We start from the raw sequence: 18,762 nt of genomic DNA, 5'->3' as shown, positions 1-18,762 counted from the left end.
CTGTTGCTATGACTACTTTTTCTGCAACTGGCTCTTCTGCTAGTACCTCGGGAAAGTGACCGAAACATCTGCCAATGTAAAGAAATATTTGCTCTCGTGTGGTGTGGTGGCCAAATTCTCTTTCCTTTAGATGCGATACATTAGAAACCAACACCACGTTCCACACTGCCACGTGCAGAATGAGGACACACATGCTTACTGCAGACTTCAGAACAATTTCTCTTGAGTTTTTAAGGGAAAAGAAGAAACATACTGTCCACATTTCTTACAGTTATACCAGTTTACAGTTTGTATATAGAACTAAAAATGCAGAACAGAAGAGTCTATCCATAGTAAAAAGACACTGGCTCAGATGTACCATGGCATAAGAGTACCGTATTTAAGCCCACTACCAGTGTTCGAAAGTCATTTAACTTCTCGATCTCTAGACATAATTTTTTTAAACCATTTTCTTCCCCATTTCAACAGACATGACAAACCAACAGCTGCCACATCAAAATACAGATAAGACTTGACGTTGTTAACACAGGACAAACCAGGGCTCAGAGCCCCGTAACGCACAGGGCTTGCGGTTGCAGAAGAGAAAGGTCTTACTTCCATTCAGTCCAACGAAACAGATGCAAAGTTTAATACCCACACGTGTGGTAAGCACGCATTTCAGTCTTAGTTCTTAACAGCTCGGTGCGATTGTCACCCCCAGCTGCCTACCCAACCCTTCCCCCCTCCAGAAAAACAGACAGGGGTTTCCAGATCCTTTGCCATCCTGTTGGAGTGGAGTTAAAGCAGACCTACAGAACCAGGGAAAGCAGCAAGTGGTAACAACAGCATAACAGGTTTTTGCATGTTGCTTAGAGAACTGTAAACAGTTAAAGCCTCATGTCAATGCTGCTCAACCTTTACACACCCATGTGCACACAACATTCAGCAAGACACGAGGAAGCTGCAGAAATTCTATCTATAAACAAGTATCTCCAGGCACCCAAGCGCTTTAACCCTTCTACTGCTAACACACAGTGTCTTCGAAAAAAATCACAACTTAGTACAGTTCCAGAAACAGAATTACAGTACTGACTTGAAAAACAGTTTCTAAGGCTCAGACTGAGTCCAAAAAGGCCTCTGATTGGGTTCATTCAAGCTCTTATGTTTGGACTGCATGAGTGCAGCACAAGAATGATTGCAGCAAGACATCCACAGGTAATTTCTACATTTATTTTTTTATACCAAAAAGTTATGTGCAACAAATAGAATTCGTACATATTTACAGTTTTACCTGTTAACAAAATTGTATCCTAAACCTCCACTAGAGAATCTCTCAGCCTATACTGATAAAAGGAACACCTGCCCAATGACTCCATTTCAATGGGTGTTTAATTGGGAGTTTAAAGCACTAGTAATAAATAGTTGATGGAACATACTATACAGAACAAACACCTAATATTTAGGCCATGCTTAATACAGTTTTATGGTAACAGAATACTTATCTTTTCTGGCCCAGTTTTGTCTAGATCCCCTTGAAACGACATTGGCAGAACCAAAGCTATGCGATCTCTTTGACTTTAGCCCGTCTGAATCAGGAGCACCAAGTGCTGCCTGAAGCACCTCACCAATCTGTCTGAGCAACCGAGAGACTCCGGACAGCAGAAGACAAATGCGTACTACGGTATGCAGAAATCTCCTAATAGAGAGATTTATTGTCACTTCAGGTATCAAAGGTGGCAGGGAATGTTTCATTGGCCTTAGCGTTGCAAACACTTTACAGTAAGAGACTTCCAAGAACATTCATTTCCTAAATGAGACTTGAATGCTTCGTTGGCCTTAAGAGTAGCAAGTACCTTACAGTAAGAGGATTTCAGGAATGTTTAATTCCTAAGCAGGTTTTGGGATGAGGTTCTTCTGCCTCTCCAATCCGCCCCTCCCTGCAGGACTTCCGAGGGGAGGAAGAGCCCAAATTCAGAACCACGGTTTGTATATTACAAAAATCACGAGCGTTGAAACCACAGCCAGAATCTGTGTAACGACACTGCCCCCGTCCCTCTGCCAGACCAGGTGTTACTCACTGGCTCTCACCCGTACTCTTGGATCCTCACGATTTCTCAGGATTTGCCTTTGGATTTGTAAGGGTCAAATTAACGTCAACCACATATTTGCCACGACATTTGTTTTGGCTGGGGGCAGTTGCTTGAAGCACTTATCCGATTTCCACCACATTACTAATTGTAACCTGAGCCATTTTACTGGAAGAAATATGCTTTTCTATCATTGGGAGCAATGAGGAAAGAGTCAAAGAACTGGAAGCAAAAAGGTCCAAATTTCTACCGCTAACACTATTTTGCCCTTTATTCAGGCCAACTGCATTTCTGAAGCACAAGAGAGAAAGTAGAAGAGTTAGGGCCATTTCTAGCAAATCACTTCCAGTAAAAAGTAACTGCAAGAAAAGCACACAAGACAAGAGAGTTCACAAGTAAGGATCAGATTCGCAAGTTTGTGCACAAAGCGTAGCTGCAAATTCTTCCAGACCCCAAACGCGGTTTCCATTCGATCCCTACGTGCACACAAACGAGGAACGCAGACACGGCTGCTGAAAATCTGGCCCGAGACAATTTTACTAAACAAACTGAATTAACAGACTATGCCCACACAGACAAGCACAAGACACAGTGAAGTCAGCCAACACCTATGCTTTCAGCTGATGGGGCGCTTCGCCTTCTTTGCGGGGTGCACTGCGCCCAGAAACGGGACCAAGCCATCCTTGATTATCCTTGTCTCCACTGCTGCTTGTTCTGAGATATCAGCACTGCGACTAACCGTTTCGGGCAGCACGTGTCCACCTCCTCCTTGGATGAAAAAGATGCATTCCTGTGATCTACCCTAAGGCATCAAAATAAATCTATACAACATATTAAACAGTGATATTGCCTCGAGGCGTGCGAGAGAACAAAGTAAAGCCTCGAGGGACCAGTTTAAAATCATTCACTCCCCTCGTATCAAAGTTCAAGGCATTTGAGAGACAGAACTAAACATCAAGACAAGCTTTAACTATACTCTGGTCAATACAAAACGCATTTAATGAATTGTTGTCTAAAACTGTTGGACAAGAGGGACAAGTAATTTAGTGTTACATGCAACAGATGTTACTCATACCACAGAATTCTATACATAAAAGCAGTTTCCACCTACATCCTTGATACAAACCAGAAAATCACTTCAGTAGTAATTTAAATACTATTTTGTGAATTCAATCTAAAAATTCTATTTTCTCTACGGAACACCGCATGTTTCACCATCAAGTTTATCCTCAGCAACTTAGTGTTTATAATCCATTTCGGCGTACAACGTAAGTGTCTCTGACATTCACGTTTAAGAAACAAATCCTAAAATTAGTTCAACTAATTCTTTAAATAAATGGGTACGCAGTTGGAATTCTTCATATTTAGAAGCTGACAAGGGCAAAAAGCAGCACAGCACCAATTACAGAAAGCAGCTGAACCTATACATTTTGGTGTCACAGAGTCTGAAACACAAGTATTTTACTTTTGCGAATCGCATCATCGACCTTCTATCGCAGTGATTTAAGTTAACGGAAACAATATTGCTACCACTTCTCAGTCTAAAAACTAAAATAGATCTCTTAATACTCTTCTGTCCCCAGCAAGTTTGCTGGGAAGTTTGTTTGTTTGTTTGTTCATTTTTAAAGCAAGGACACTTCTGCCTGCCAAGTTCAACACAAAGTATTTGGTTCAAGATTTTAAGACAGAAGGCACTTTTAACATTCAGCCTTAGAATACTGAGTGCAGAAACAACATTTACAATTTTGTTCCTTTGCTTACATCTGCAGTTTAATTTTTTTTTTTTTCCCAATTAGTTATTAGAAAGAGCAATGATAGCACTATATCACATTTCATTTTCAGGAGCACATTTACTTACTTATCCCACTAAACAGGTTGCCCTTCCAAGGGATCTTATGTGTGTCAGGCCTAAAGTTCATTTCCCAATATAGCACAAATCAAAGATCCTGACGGAGATCAATTAAGGAACTGCTTCTTCAGTGCACTACTCGGTTATCCCGCTCCGTCAGTGGTTTCCACTGCAAATTGCAATTCTATACTGCAGCATTCATATAACATCAAACATCAGTAACACTGGCTGGCTGACCGCAGTTTAAAAATGAAACAGCTCTGCATGGAAATTAAGTCCTTTCAAAGACCACTTTGATACACCAACCCCCAATCTGCATATAACATCCCGGTGGCAGCTTTCTATTGACCACGTTAAGCTATTTTCATTCTGTACAGAAATTAATGAAGTTGTGGTTTAATGAACGTACTTCAGGTTTCAGCTTTAATTCCATTTTCGTTACTGGAGACGACAAAAAAAGAAAAAAAAAGGAACAAACCCCAACCATCATTCTTGTGAAAGCACTAGCAGTGAGTGCAGCAACACGGTATTCTCTACAGAGGTCACTTCTTCCGTCCTGTCAGTCGACTGTTAGCTGAACACTCCGACAGCTCCTAGGCTAACGAAACTGATTGTACAGTGAGTTCTCCAGGGATGAAACCAATATTTCTAATTTTATTTACAGTATAAGTCCTAGTCGAATCTAAGTCCATCAGCTAAAAAAAAGTAATACACATACTGTAAACATGGCAACATTAAATATGGTAATGCTAGTCTAGAATATTTAATGTCATGAGCACATCTTGTTATACCTGAATTTATATACAGGGTATTTTATAGCAAGTGTTACCCACTTCACAAGTGGAGGGGGAGGAGAGAGTCTAGGTTTTGCTGTGGCTAAAACTCCTTCAAAGTAAAGTTAAAGCTTGTCTTTGATTGTATTAGAGCTTTCTTTCATAACCACATTTATATTGAAGATTAGCACAAAAAAATTATCTAGGGCCCCTTCGAATTTATAATTAAAAATTCAGTTATGATTCTCAGGGAAAGTGTCTGATATGGAGAATAAAAAATTACTGCAAAATAAACTTAATGGAAGTTGGGTCTTCAGACTGTCAGTCAAGAGTTCAAACAGGCGTTATTCCTGTTTGGGTTGGAGTTGCCGTTTCCAGGCCTCGTTCAAATAAACTAGTCGTTTGTAGTTGATGATAAAGAGAATGAAGTTCAGCAAATATGTGATGACGCAGACAATGCAAAATTCCTTCAGCACGAAGTACAGAATGTATGCCAAGTACAATGACCCTACTACAGACACTATGGAGGATGTCATGAGGATTAGAGCTGCTACTGCACTTGCTGTCATACCTGCAACAAGAGAGAGAGAGTTACTACCGCTGCTCTCGTTCCCCCCCTCCACACAAAGCAAAACGCCTAAGCACTTAATTCAAACCGAAGGCTACTCAGCAAGGTTGTATTACATAAAAAGCTGTTTAAAATACCATGAGTTCAAGATGGCTGACAAATCGCTATTTGGAGGGGAGCTTCTAGGTTCTGTACGACAGTCCTTTGATAGGAAGTATGTGTAGTATTTACCATCTTCCGTATTCCTGAGTTACGGGAAAGTTACAAGTTGGTCAAGTTATGTCTGTCAGCATTAACAGCTTTATAGCAGACCATATAGTTAGGAAGAAATATGTATGTGTTACATTTCATGCACTTTTTTGCCTGCTATCTCTATTACTCCTGCAAAACTTGTATATTCCATTTTATTTTCCTCTCTTTTCTATCATGCAATCCAATGCTAAATATATTTAAGTGAAAATACCAATGCAGCAACTGTCTTGACACTTATATTATTAATAGCATAGTAGGAGAAAATGCAATTGCTCTTGTTATCAGTTGGGTTTTTAAGCCCTTTGGACAGATGTATCATTAGACTGGTGCTAAAAAAAATAAGATAAAAAAATCACATGCATTTATCTGGTCTCTTGCAGATTGCGCAACGTATAACATGCTCCTCTTTCATCACCACAGACCTCTTTTATACTTTAGGCTCTAAACTGAATTAATACTTACCAAGTAGCATTTGTAGTATATAAAACACGAGGCCAAAAACACTGTTTGACTGATTTATTGCACTGTCCTTTCCAAAGATGGAACCCAACAGACCGAATCCTCGACCCCATCTGTAAAACAGGGAAACTAATTAACTTGGATTTAGGCATCTCTTGCTTTACATCAGTATTTTCAATTCATCACTGTTGGGGAAAAAAAAAATAGATGCATATATTCTGACAGGACCACTGCAGTCCTATAGGAAGTTCAGGGTTATTTGGCAAACCAAGCAGCTTGCAAGAGGGAGCGTGCTAGGTACAACGTTATCCCACACATTGCTGGTTGCAGTTATTGGACACGCCAGAAACTACGAAGTTCACCCAGTTGCAACTTCACCGAATACCGTGTCTGCTTCCTAGGGTTCTCGTTTAAAGCTCTTCTGTCAAATAAACACCGCCTTCCTCCAAGGGTAGCTTTAGCCGTTCTCTCCACCGCCGTAAGCAGGACACGTGCTCACTATACAGCTAAGGGCAAGGGGTACAACTGGGCAGCTAGTTGTTACCGGCTCTGCCAGCACTTACCTCGCTGGCATCAGAGCAGGCAGATCAGAACGTACGTTGGCACTTCAGCTGCTCCTGATCAGCCTCAGCACCTCAGGAGGAGCCCAGACAAGCTGGGGATGGGACCATAACAGGATGCACAGACCTGCCCTGTTGGAGCCCTTGCACAGCCTGACATTTTGAACTAGCACCTTAACCACAAAGTGACCTTCAGCTTTCTAGTGATAAGGTAGAAACCGGCACAAGCCCTACAAAACTGCTGCTGCAATAAGAGGGATAAAAGATTAAATTAGCAAATGTATTTGTGCTAGAAACCATTAACTTGATGCCCTACGGCAGATCACACCATTATTTGTAAAAGCAAAGTGAGGACCATACTCATTATCGTCACTTGAAAACATGGAGAAGTTAACACTACTTTGACATGCAACTTAATTCACTGTCAAGAGAACGTTAGGATACGTGCCAGCATGTCTTCGGAGCACCAAGTCGAGCACTACATAAACGTAAGGCTAGGCTCACATTAACTGCCACATAACTATGTAAAAAAAGGGCAACTCCTCCCTGCTGTTGCAGTAGAAAAGGCTAACGTGCTACATTTACGCCAACACAAGTGCAGTTTGCGAGTAGGTTGTTGCACAAGAGGCAATGGTTCTACTAAGCCAAGCACAGGTTTGCTCTCTGCACACTACAGGAACGTTGCTGATACACCTCACCATACGTCCGAGACCCGTGAAAGGCTACCACCACATTACAAGCAGTTTCCTCACACGAGAAAAGTACCACAATAAGTACAATTTAATACCATCTCCAAAATACTTCCTAATCTCATGGCCATTTGTGCAACATTTTCAAAACATATTCAAATTCATCATTTTAAGTCACACTTAGTAACTCTCTGCAATTAACTGTTACACCCAAGTCTTGTGCTCTTCTCCCCAAGAAACTGAGCAGAGAATTAGGTACCGATTCCTAGAAAGCATGTTTACTGCATAAACAGAAAAAACCCAAACATACTTTCAACTAGTTTGGTCTCAAATCTTGTAAATGACTCAAGTGAAACTCGTGTGCAAAGACAAAGCTTCAAGCCAGCACAGGAACGACGGACGCTCGCTGCACCACGGGAACAACGCCTCGCATCCCAGAGCGTCGAGGGGCTGGAAGGACCCAACATGAACTGCTCGGGGGAGCAGGGCAATACGGCCTCGCTCCCCAGTTATCCCAGTGCAAGCCTGGGGCTGTGCTAACCACAGGGGACTGTGGTTACACATCCTCCCTGAAGGCCAACCAATTAGCGTATGGTATCACTTAGTTTATGGGCGAAGCAGTATCAAGGATGGATGGCAAAGATTCGGAAAAGCAGCTGGAGAGATGTGAGCGGAGCACTTCACAGCTACGGGAGCCATGCTTCCAAGAGGAAGGGATTTTAAAAAAAGACCAAACACCATGCAACAATACATAAGCAAACATTATAAAGAATACTGCAAGTTCCAAAGAATCTCAGCTATGACAAGACTCTCCTCCCACACACTGAATGGTAACTGGATTTTAAGTGTTTATTTCTTAGCCTTACTTTGATAAGGTGGCCACAGCACATGTGACAATTGCCTCATGTTGTCCAGGTACCAAATGCAGTATTAGGGAGCCAGACAAATATATTAAAGGTATCATCATTTTGCATTTAACAGTCTTATTTTTATTCTTCTATATTACCACATTTATAGCTGCTTCAGCTTACTATCCACAGGTGCAATTTATTGTTCTAGTCTCCAAGTAAGAATTCTTCGTAGGGTGACATTAAACTCTATTTGAACACGCTCAGGCTTTCCTTAACAAGAGACTAAGCAGCCTAACTCAAAGCGTGCCTAAGCCTGCGGCTCAGCATTAGCCTAACTCAGAGCAGGATGCGAACTCCCACCCTCTCCCTGCCCTAGCTGCGTGCTCTCGCTTCTTCTGGTGCTCATCAGATCCTGTCATGTCCGAGCGTAAAGACGAGCTTAAAACATCAGAAACTTCAGACTACACAATCTGACCCTACAGTCATTCTGCAAGTGAATAAAATGTTGCTAACGGGAAGATAACGAGTTCCAGCCCTTCCTGGCAGTCAGTGTCCCCAGGTGATCTGTTCACAGCTGCAAGGCGGCCAGAGCACGGTGAAAGCTTTCTGCACATGCAATAGTTCATTAAGGATCTTGTTGGCCTTGTAGCAGCTTTAAGGACACGAGGTATTAAATTTCAGTCCATGGGGTACAGCTCTAATCTCGCATCTTATTCCACACGCTCCGAGACAGCCAAGAGGCCTGTGGTTTAAGAGGAAGTACTTTTCCCAGCCTTACAAGGGTTGAAGCGTGAGAAAGTTTTCTGCACCTGTTTCAGTTTGCAAACTGTAAAGCAAAATATTTAGATTTTGTATATTTCTATTTCCATCTACTTTCTCTACTGAAGAGGCTAAATCATCGCCTAATTCCATCAAGGAGGTCCCCAAACCCACTAAAATGCACAATGAACCAAATACTTTTGCAAGCAATTGGAGGAAGGAAGAAGACCGAGTATGATAACCTTCCTTCTCATGCCAAAATCACACCTGAGCTATGATAACTTTGAAAGTTTAAAAACATGTGGCAAACAAATAGCAAGAAGACAGACTGCAGTCCTAACAATAGAATAAACTCCAAGAAACGAAACATCAGTAAAAAGGACTATAAACTGCTCAGAAGTTCTTCAGGGAACCTGCCTTTCTTACAAAGGATATAATTTACAAGAACTATTGTTAACCAGATCAATTTTTCAGATACAGAATGCTAAGAAAAATGAACCGCGCTAATTAAAGAGTTGCTTGCACAGCAAGATAAAAGTTCCAACATCACCAGCTTTTTCCTGGGACTGACTTGGGGCTCCCCACGCCTGCAGCAGTCAAGTGTCCCGTTGTGAAAGTCACGCTGCAGCCGCCCTGCGTGACTCAGAGCGCTGTGACAGCCTCGTGTGGCACACCGGCTTTCGCCACACCCGAGTTTCACTCCTATTTAAAAAAAAAAAAGGCAATCTGAACTAACTTCAAGCAAGTTTTTAAATAAATCTTTACGACATCTTCCTGTATGTTTCAGGTCACTCAGACTCCCTCTCTGTTCAAGATGACGGCCTGCTTCGCTTCTCATCTGCAGGCACAACTTTGAATGTTCTTTAAAAAAGCTTTCAGAATAGTGATTCGAGAAATCCCAGACAAAGTGTTTAGAACTGTTCAGGTAGTTTCCTAACATCTAAAATTGAACGCCACAGTGACCTTTAGTCCAATGTGCACTTCCTTTTATCAAAAGGAGGTCTTGAAAATCATTATCCGCACTCTAAAGAACGTCCCTTTTGGCTTGTGATATTTAACAAAGCTCAGAAGTGTGGCATTTTTAGACGTTTAAAGCAGTATTTACATGCACTTGACACTTCTGAACAGGAAGACAAGAACAACTGAGGTCATTTTGATCCACAAGTGACAAATCTCCAATAAAATCTTATACTGCTAAACCATTACCTCTTTTGCACAATTATGAACATCCTCTGTGTTCCAGAAGAGCGTATTATGGGAGTACACTTTAACCATTTTACCGTAATTTAGCAGAGACAATGCCACTGGCAGGAAGGCAACCAAGAGAACCTAATGCAGTACACTAGTATCTCGGTCATTTTAAAGGACAAGTAAACAACCTCCATGTTTACCAAGGTAAAAGCTGTAAGAGTTACCAGTATTAGCTCAAAAAGGAACAGAATTCCAAGCCTGCCAAACACAACAAGTCAAACAAACAAACAAAAAGTATATATTTAGCCAGGACTCAGATTATTCTCTCATACACTCTCTGCAAGAAATGCTATACTGTTTCTTCTAGCCAAGCACCCCACTTCTGATAGGTACCTGCAGGAGATGTTTTTAAGGGCTTTTGCAGAGAGGTCATTCCCCAAGATGCTCTCCTTGACCTCAATCATCGTGAGGTTAAGAATCAGCTTAAGAAACTTCTGAACTGGGGTTTCACTCACATCAGCATGGTCAGTAGCCGACCTTGAAGCCTTCCTGAATGTACCTAGATGCCTTCTGAACACACGCTGCTGACCTCCACAACATCCCCCAGTAACGACCTCCAGAATCACATCACCCCATTTTCACTCGGCAATCCTTGGTTCTCATGCCAAGGGAAGAACTGACTACTGTATATTCACTTCAACCTGAAAATAACCATACTAGCTCAGGTCCAGCCAGCTTCAGTACGGCGTCCCTGATCAGCGAGCAGCGGATGCCTTGAACAAAGCACACGTACCGTACCTCCCCGTTCACATTCGAGTCTCCTAAACGTCTAGTTGAAAATGCTATCAAATCCTTCAGGAGACCAGATTATTAAATGGCACGTATGATTCAAAATCTGAGAACGCTCTGCATTTGTGCAGCAGCAGGTTTTCCAACACATTTCTCTCTCTCAGTTTTGAGGTTTGCTGCAATGAAAAGGGCAAGCAACAGTAATAAAAAAAGATTGTATCTTCAGAGAACTGTAAGTAAAGAACTCAAGCTCTGTTCTCTGAGTAGCTTAAAGCCCCTAATTTCAGGATTATTTTTCATCCCATAAGCGTTATTTCATTATCACCAGCAAGCATCATTTACCGCTGTGTAACCCTGAGGAAACAATACCTATTTTCTAAAAAAAGCCTACACTTGACAAGCAACATGCATGTTTCCTTAAGCGGCATCTGACTTCTGAGGCAAGTTATGGTACAGAATGAAAGTTCTGAGGAGGGGAGCAAAGCTGGCCTGTGCTCACACATCGCCTTCAGTGAAAAGCTCATATAAAGGTCAAAGGATCTGGAGCACGTTAATCCTTAGCAATGTTAAGAAACTTTTGTTGCAGCTTCTTTACAGCTTCGCTAGAGGATTTTGGATTAAACCTAGTTCATGGTTACAAGGTCGCTTAGGCCACTCTAACAGTCTTAATAAATTAAGTAAAAGCCTTCAATTAGAAGCCACAAGAAAGGAGATTAAAAATTCCCATTGGTAAGCTTGCCAAGAGTGCTCAAAGTTTTTGATTCACTTAATTTCATGTTTAAATCTATTAGCAGAATTTACCATAAACAAATGAGATTTTGTTCTATATATCCTCCAGCTCTACCTCAGAAACAGTCCAAAAAAATCTCGGTGTCTAAATCAGCAAAATCTCAAGCAGACAGTGGTTATTTTATAGCAGCCGTTACAGAAGCACTAGTTATTCAAGCTACAAGCCAACAACATTGTATTCCTTCTAAACAATGTCTTCTATTAAGCTATCATAAATGAAGTCCAAATTTGAACTACAGGCACTTTGTGGAATTTACTTTGCATCAGGCAAAATAATTTTCAGCCCTACTGCAAATTCTAGTCAAGTTAGAAATGATCTATATATGAAAAGCAAAAATACACGTTAGAGATCAGATCACTGTAAGGTTGGGGAAAAAACCTCACGTAGCTAGGGTACTGCTGTATTTTATAAAAGACGTGCCTCAGGCACTACGTATTGTGTCAGTCTGAAGTATTAAGTAATCAATTTTCCATTAAGAAGATGAGACAAAAATCACTTGAACTGTCAGCTTCTGCTGCTTTCAGAACAACCGGCTTTAGAACTAACAAAGCTGGTTTTCTACAAATGTTCCTGAAACCCCTTCCTTGCCCAGCACACAAAATAACCAGACCCCTCCCAGCTCACACCCTCCAGTCTCCGCACCCTGCCTCCCCAGTCAAGTCCATTATCTACCAGCTCCGACTCCTGTTTGCACATGTGCTGCCCGTCTGGCTAGCAGACCAAACGCGACAGATACCTCTGCTGAAGGGAAAAAAACCTGCTGTGTGAGTGCAGGTTATTACTTTGAGTCCCTCTCTCCTCCCCTTTGGCACTGAATCTGTTTCTACAAAACTTTAGTAGCTTGTATCCTTTGTTAAATTTTTCCATTAAAAAGTGAAAAATTATAAAAGAAATTAATACACAACAGCAAAATCTTCTCAGAAACCAGGCTAAAAAAGCAGGATAATACAACCTTTCTTGGCCTCAAGTTGTCTGCGCTTTTTCGGCTCAGGTCCTTAGCTGTAAAAGGGGCATCACCCCCATCCAGCTACAGCGAGGCCAATTCCCCATCACCTTGAACCTGCAGCACTCCGAATCCCGCTGAAGCAAAGTGCTTGACGCACTAGATGGATTCTGTCTACACGGATCTTCCCCTGCCCAGTCAACAGAGATCTTCAAACCTTCCCTCAGATGGCAAAACCAACGAATCCCTGCTACAGAATAACTGAAAAAGCACCATTACACCTGCTGTCTAACAATTCACAGACCTCAGAAATAAACAACCACCAATTTTAAATCACAGGATGGATTTTTATCTTGGTCTCAGGCGACCACATTTTTATGTAAACTATTTTGGTAGCCTAAGAACCACAACTATGATTCCTGTTGAATGACCACCGGCTGCTCCACATACTGCCCTTCAGCTGCTTAATCAGACTTCTATCTTTTCCTATACAGAATCAAAGATGCCTAACAAAACCAGTAACTTAGCTCAGGTTAAAGAAATTACTGACTAGCAAAAAGCAGAGACTAACAAAACTAGTAAAATTTCAAAAAAGCACATGAGCATCATTTGCCTATGCTGGGTCACCAGAAGGGACTAAGCAAGCCTCCCCCTTTATGCTACCTGCATGAAGCTACCTCTACCACGTCCCACCTTACAGCAGCCACGAACAACTGCAGCTGTCCACCTCAAACATATCTGAATGCTTGCTTACAGCAATTAAAAAATGCTGGGACATCAGGAACTTACCATTAATATGAAAGAAAACTGCTATATAATGTTCTTAACCTGGAATCAAGCAAACTTGACAGACATCAAGTTTACAGGAACTGCCCCACAACAGAATCAAATGGGAACCTGCAATATAAACACCAGGTTAGGGAGGGGGTCAGGGAAGTTTTCTCCCATGTCCCGTTTCCTTAGATAATGGGGTGGTTCTCAACTTGGTCTCTGTTACGGTCTGTGCTCTATAAAGATGCACCAGAACAATAGTGCTGGCAAGGTGTGCTCCACTGAAAAAACAGCACTGGTCAAAGTTTTACCTGCAATATCTGATAGCATAACTTCATGCCCACTCTGCAGAGGAATCAGCTCTCCGCCAGCCTAATTATACTCACACAACATAGCACCGAAGTACTACGTCACAAGACTAAGCAATTCAAGCATAACATTTACACGGGTCTAAATTCACTGTGTAAGTTATTTACGAAGGTGAGCAGAACAATACAAACTACTGCAGTTGTCACAGGTCACACTTGGCAAATCCAGTAAAACAACTGCATGTCTGCACAGCTCTGTCCACAACACACACAGAGTTTTACAGATGGACATTTTCAAGAACTCCCAGATGATTACTTTGGTGCACCCACTAGAAGACGTAAGGCTGACATGCATGTTAGACTTTTTCAGAACAGGCGTTTCGGAGTGGCTCAAACACAAGATGACAATCCAAGACCTTGCACATTAGCATAAAGTTCAGAACAGGGAATCCCTAAAATATGTCATCTATCAAATCATATCCAGATGAACACAGATTCTTGAAATCCTATTTTGACTCTAGAACTTCTTCAGTAAGTCAGCTAAAGATGTTAACCTCGATCAATATTGACTATTTCCAAACCTCTTCACTCACGCAGCAGGCCAAAAGCTACAAATATTGCTAAAGATATCCCCTGACATGTGCCCTTTCGTCATTCATGCCAGCAATCTTCAGCCTGTATTAAAGTTGTTACAGCATTAACGGATGCCGGGCTACAAAATTTCCTTCAAAAAGAGCCGTCCGCTAATCTGCTCTGCAGAAACCTTAAATTAATCAAGACAGAAAGCAGAAACATATTAGAAGACCCAGAAGTCTCCCAGGGCACGCAAAAGAACAAAGCAAAGCGCTCTGGGTCTCTGCATTGCGACTTAAATGTCACATTTTATGTCAAGCCATAGCACTATCCGTATTACTTGAAACCTGTCTGTTAGTTGAATTCCCTCTGTGAAACTACGGTAACAGCAAAAACAAAAATATTTTTCAGGAACTGTTATTAGCCAGTTTCATTATAAATAAAGCCATTCTTACCACTTAATTATTCTCAAATACAAGACAGCAATTCACTTAAAAGATCTACAGCAATTGCCAAATGAAAATGTTACGTATTTCCCTCATGCCTTCCCCTATTATACAGTCCTTAGCTGTTTTTCTTTTTAAACTACTTCATGAACTTTCCCCGTAATAAAAGCTTGAAATATGCTGACCATTAATATTTTGAATAAGGGATACTAGGAAGCTATCTTTCCAACATAATCTTCTGCATGAGTCAGTCTCTGATATAAGATTTTCCATGCTCCTCCCTCTGCATGCTGGTAATCTTTGCAACATTTCTGTTCTCATCGTTGTGCCAATACCAGATTTAGCTTAAAAGCAAGACTTGGAAATACTAACAGCTTATTAGTGAAAAAACTCCTCCCCAAAGACCAGAACTTAGTTCCAAAGTAACTCAGCTCAGGGAAGAATACGCTAATTTATTCTGATTATTCTATAGTTATTAAGATTAATCCCAACACCATGATGAGCTTTTCAAAGTTTAGTCCGCTGCTAGAGTCAACACTTGAAATGTGAAGATGGTTACATTCCAAGTTCCATTAGTAAATCTAGCTTAAATAAAAAGCCACACAACTGAATGAACACTCTAGAAGCCAGTAAAAGCCACAAAGTACAAGTTTCTCACCCATTTAACTCTGCAGAGTTAACTCTGCTAATCGGCTAATATAATGTGTGATTGCCAGTGTAATAGCTCAATAAGAAACGGTTGAAAGTTAAATCTGCACTACATGGGAAAGTGCTGGAACACTGTATTTGAAACCCTGCTCCCTCAGTGAAATCTAAGTAGTAGTTAACAGTTCCTTTTAGAAATCAAGTTTCAGAGAAACTTTGGTGACATGCGGTAGTAACAAGGAATATTCAACTGGAGAGGGAGAGAGAATGGCTGACGGATAGGGAGCTGTGGCAACATGGAAAATAAGATTACTTTCTTTCAATGCTATTCTTATTTCAGTTCTTACCAGCTTCCCTCTTCTCCTAGTTTTAAAGCAATACTCCTTTTTTGTCTGTGTCCTGTACAGCATTGAAAGCACATTCTTCTCCAAATGTGGTTTGACTGAACAGAACTCGCACACTCCTTTTACCACCTGCTCTAATTATCATGAGCTATCCTGACATTTGCAACACTTCAGTCTTTAAGCATGATTCTCCTGGCAACTGCTACTGAGATTTTAGTTGATTTTATCCCTAACTGTTCACATTATTATACAGAATTCCTGAAGTAAAGTATTTATAGGTCTTACCATGGTATACTCAACATTTCAGCTGCAGCATTGCTAATGAACACTATAATTACCAAGCATTATTCCATAATTAGAAATACTGAAAGATATAATTGGAATTATTTTACTTCTTCAAAGCGTTTAGTAAACTTGCATTAAAACTATTACTTCAAATTCCCCATCTCAATAGCGGCATTTGCAATAACAATAAAAAGCTCCTGAAGGACCAATTCTACACAAGAATGGACTACTACGGAGGCTACTTAGGTGCTTAAAGCCCTGTTATTCTCTTTTTACCTCTATAGCTGTGGTAAATTTTCAATTACTGATGACACTCACATGGTTTAATCTCAGTAGCCTACGCATAATTTTAATTTATAAGTTTAAGTAATCTGTCAAGTTTATTGAAGTCATCTTCCCATTTAGACTGAAACTTCTCATTTCAGGACACTTCTTAAATAGAGACATGAAAAAGCACCTTCGCAAACTAAAGGTTATCCAATGACAGAAAAGCAGAGTTAAAGCCCTCATTCAATCACAGGAGCCTCCTTTCAGACATCTATACACACACATCCCTCTGTAACATAACACAACCCCACTCCTGTCACCACAGAAGTGGTTTTAAGAGTAAGAGTTCCCTGTATATTTTGCCTAAACAATTTAACCAGCTTCCCCCCTGACAGAGTATGGGCATATTCCCCCCCATTGGCTTGTTACAATAACACAGCAAGTACCTTTATAGAAACTGGACAGCTTTTACACAGGTTACACCGGGGAGGGGGGGCATCTCAAGTACTCATTCAGCTGAAGGCACTACCATGATAATAACAAAATTCTCATTAAAAAAAAGGAGACATTTAACCTATATATTTGCTGAAGAACCAAAACCCTCCCCTTCCCAGCTCCTTACCAGTGGATACCTTTGCATATGTCTTTATATGCCTATGTATACACACACATATATATATATATGCACAGAGCCATTTTGAGATCGCTGACAAATCATCTTATTACTTAGTTGAAATACTTGAGAATATGCTTTTAGGAGAGTTTCTTAGCTAAACTACACCTGAAAGTATTTCCTGCAGCATGTTTATACTGGTAGCACTTGTCACTATACAGCAGGTTAAGTCTTTTCATTATAGTGATTCAATCATGTAGTTACTTGACAAGTCAACCTAGCAGCATATTAAAATTTATACATCAACTCTCCCAACAGAAATAAGAACCATTAACCTTTAGAAAACAACTGCTAAAGTAACTACTGACAGGAAACCAGTAAAATAAATCAAGATTCATCCTGGGCTTTTGCTGCTGAGGCATACAAATCTCTCTCAAATTAAGCACGTCCTGTGTATCATGAAAACAATCTCCTGTGCTGCCAGGTAACATTATAATGAAAAAGCAATTCAGATACTCCCATTAAAACCACCCAAAGCCAGTCATCTACAACCCTATGTGTTTATGTTGGCCTTAACCACTAGTCACACCTACAGCATTTTACTCTAACGTGCATTTGCCACTAAAATGCCTGTCACTCTAGCTAATTACCATTGATTACAACACAGAAATTGCGGGTGCCTCACCCTCCAGCCCGTAGCCATCCCCCCACACCACAGCCCTTCCCACAGCAGCCCTCCGGCGAAGGGGCTGCCTAAACCGGGAGCCCCAACACCCCCTCCTCGGCCTGCCCGTCCTGCGGCCCCGGCACAGGCCCAGCTGCCCAGCCCCCTCTGCGCCTCAGGCAAGCCCTGCCCGGGACGAGCCCCGGCCCGCAGCCGCGGGCTCCTGCCGCCCGTAGGCTCGGCCAAGCCCGCCCGCCGCCGCCGCCCCCCTCGGAGAGCCAGCCCGGACCCCCCGCAGTCCCCGCCTTAGCCCCCGAGGCACCGGAGGCAGCGCTCCGGGGCCCGACCCCGCCGCTCCCCGTGCCCTCAACCCCTTCTCCCCGCGGCGGCCTGAGGCGGCGGCGGGTCCCATCCCCGCCTCACCTGGAGGTGATGGCGGCGGAGCAGCGGACCCGCTCGCTGAGGTCGCACAGGGCCTGGTAGTGGAGGTCGCGGCCCTTCTCCCGCTCCAGGTGGCAGGCGTAGAGGGAGAGCAGGATGCCGGCCGCGCACACCGCGGAGCGGGCCACCCGCTCCCAGCGCGGCACCGACACTCGCAGCAGGACGGGCGCCGCCATCTTACCCCCTCCCTCCGCCTCAGCCCGCGACGCGCGCCCGGCGCCGACGACCCGCGCACGCGCGCCCACACCCTATTGGCTCGCTGGGCGGGCGCGCCCGTCTCGCCCCGCCCCCCCGCCCGCGCCGGACGTGGCGCTCCGCGACGACGTCACGTCAGGCCGGGGCGGGGGAAGAGGGGGGCGTGGCGCGGCGGGCCGTTATGGCGCCGCCTGGCGGCCAGCTGGCGGCACTGCAGGGCGCCCCGCCCGCGCCGCGCCCCCCGCCATTTGAGCGGGAAAAGCGGCTCTTCCCCTCCTCCCTCAGAGCCGGGCCGCTGCGGAGCGCCGCGAAACCCGGCACGGCTGACGCGACCCTCGGGGCCGATGTGCCCCTCTGCCACAGCGAGGGCGGCCGTGGTCCCTCCGACAGGTGCGCCAGGGAGCGCCCCAGGTTCTCCTCCCTGATTTTGGAGAGAATGAGCCAAACCGCCGCAGCCTGCAGCCACGCAAAGCCCACCTGTGCAGAGGGACCTCGCTGAGGGCCTGTTACGGTCCCAAAGTTTACCCTGAGGCTTTCTGGGATGCGAAATTTGGACAAGCGATATAAAAAGCGCATTAAAAGTTTGTTTTTTCTAGCACGCGCCATCGCCTGGTGCTCCGCCTGTCTCTGGAGCAGCTGTCGATGGATTCCCCCAAGCCTCGCTCGGCTGA

At 43.1% G+C, this 18,762-nt stretch overlaps 1 protein-coding gene across 1 annotated transcript; it reads right to left on the bottom strand.

Moving 5' to 3' along the window:
• Positions 1 to 5,030: 5,030 nt before the first annotated feature.
• Positions 5,031 to 18,106, bottom strand: VKORC1L1 (vitamin K epoxide reductase complex subunit 1 like 1). The gene is made up of 3 exons (XM_082328549.1): positions 17,879 to 18,106; positions 5,971 to 6,080; positions 5,031 to 5,259 (listed from the first exon to the last, which is right to left on the bottom strand). Exons 1-3 carry the CDS (start codon positions 18,070 to 18,072, stop codon positions 5,033 to 5,035), a joined length of 531 nt encoding a protein of 176 aa, XP_082184675.1. The 5' UTR covers positions 18,073 to 18,106; the 3' UTR covers positions 5,031 to 5,032.
• Between the last annotated feature and the right edge of the window lie 656 nt (positions 18,107 to 18,762).

This window comes from Platalea leucorodia (genome assembly GCF_965183815.1).
Source record: "Platalea leucorodia genome assembly, chromosome: 16".
Lineage (NCBI taxonomy): Eukaryota > Metazoa > Chordata > Aves > Pelecaniformes > Threskiornithidae > Platalea > Platalea leucorodia.
This window is presented reverse-complemented; position numbering and strand designations above follow the sequence as displayed.

Bases quoted from the DNA above. Each gene is read 5' to 3' on its own strand.
- VKORC1L1 (XM_082328549.1), bottom strand. From the start codon at position 18,072: ATGGCGGCGCCCGTCCTGCTGCGAGTGTCGGTGCCGCGCTGGGAGCGG. The intron at 6,081-17,878 runs GTGAGGCGGGGA...CCTGTTTTACAG, and splicing joins TCCGCCGCCATCACCTCCAG to ATGGGGTCGAGGATTCGGTC. The intron at 5,260-5,970 runs GTAAGTATTAAT...CTCTTGTTGCAG, and splicing joins TATACTACAAATGCTACTTG to GTATGACAGCAAGTGCAGTA.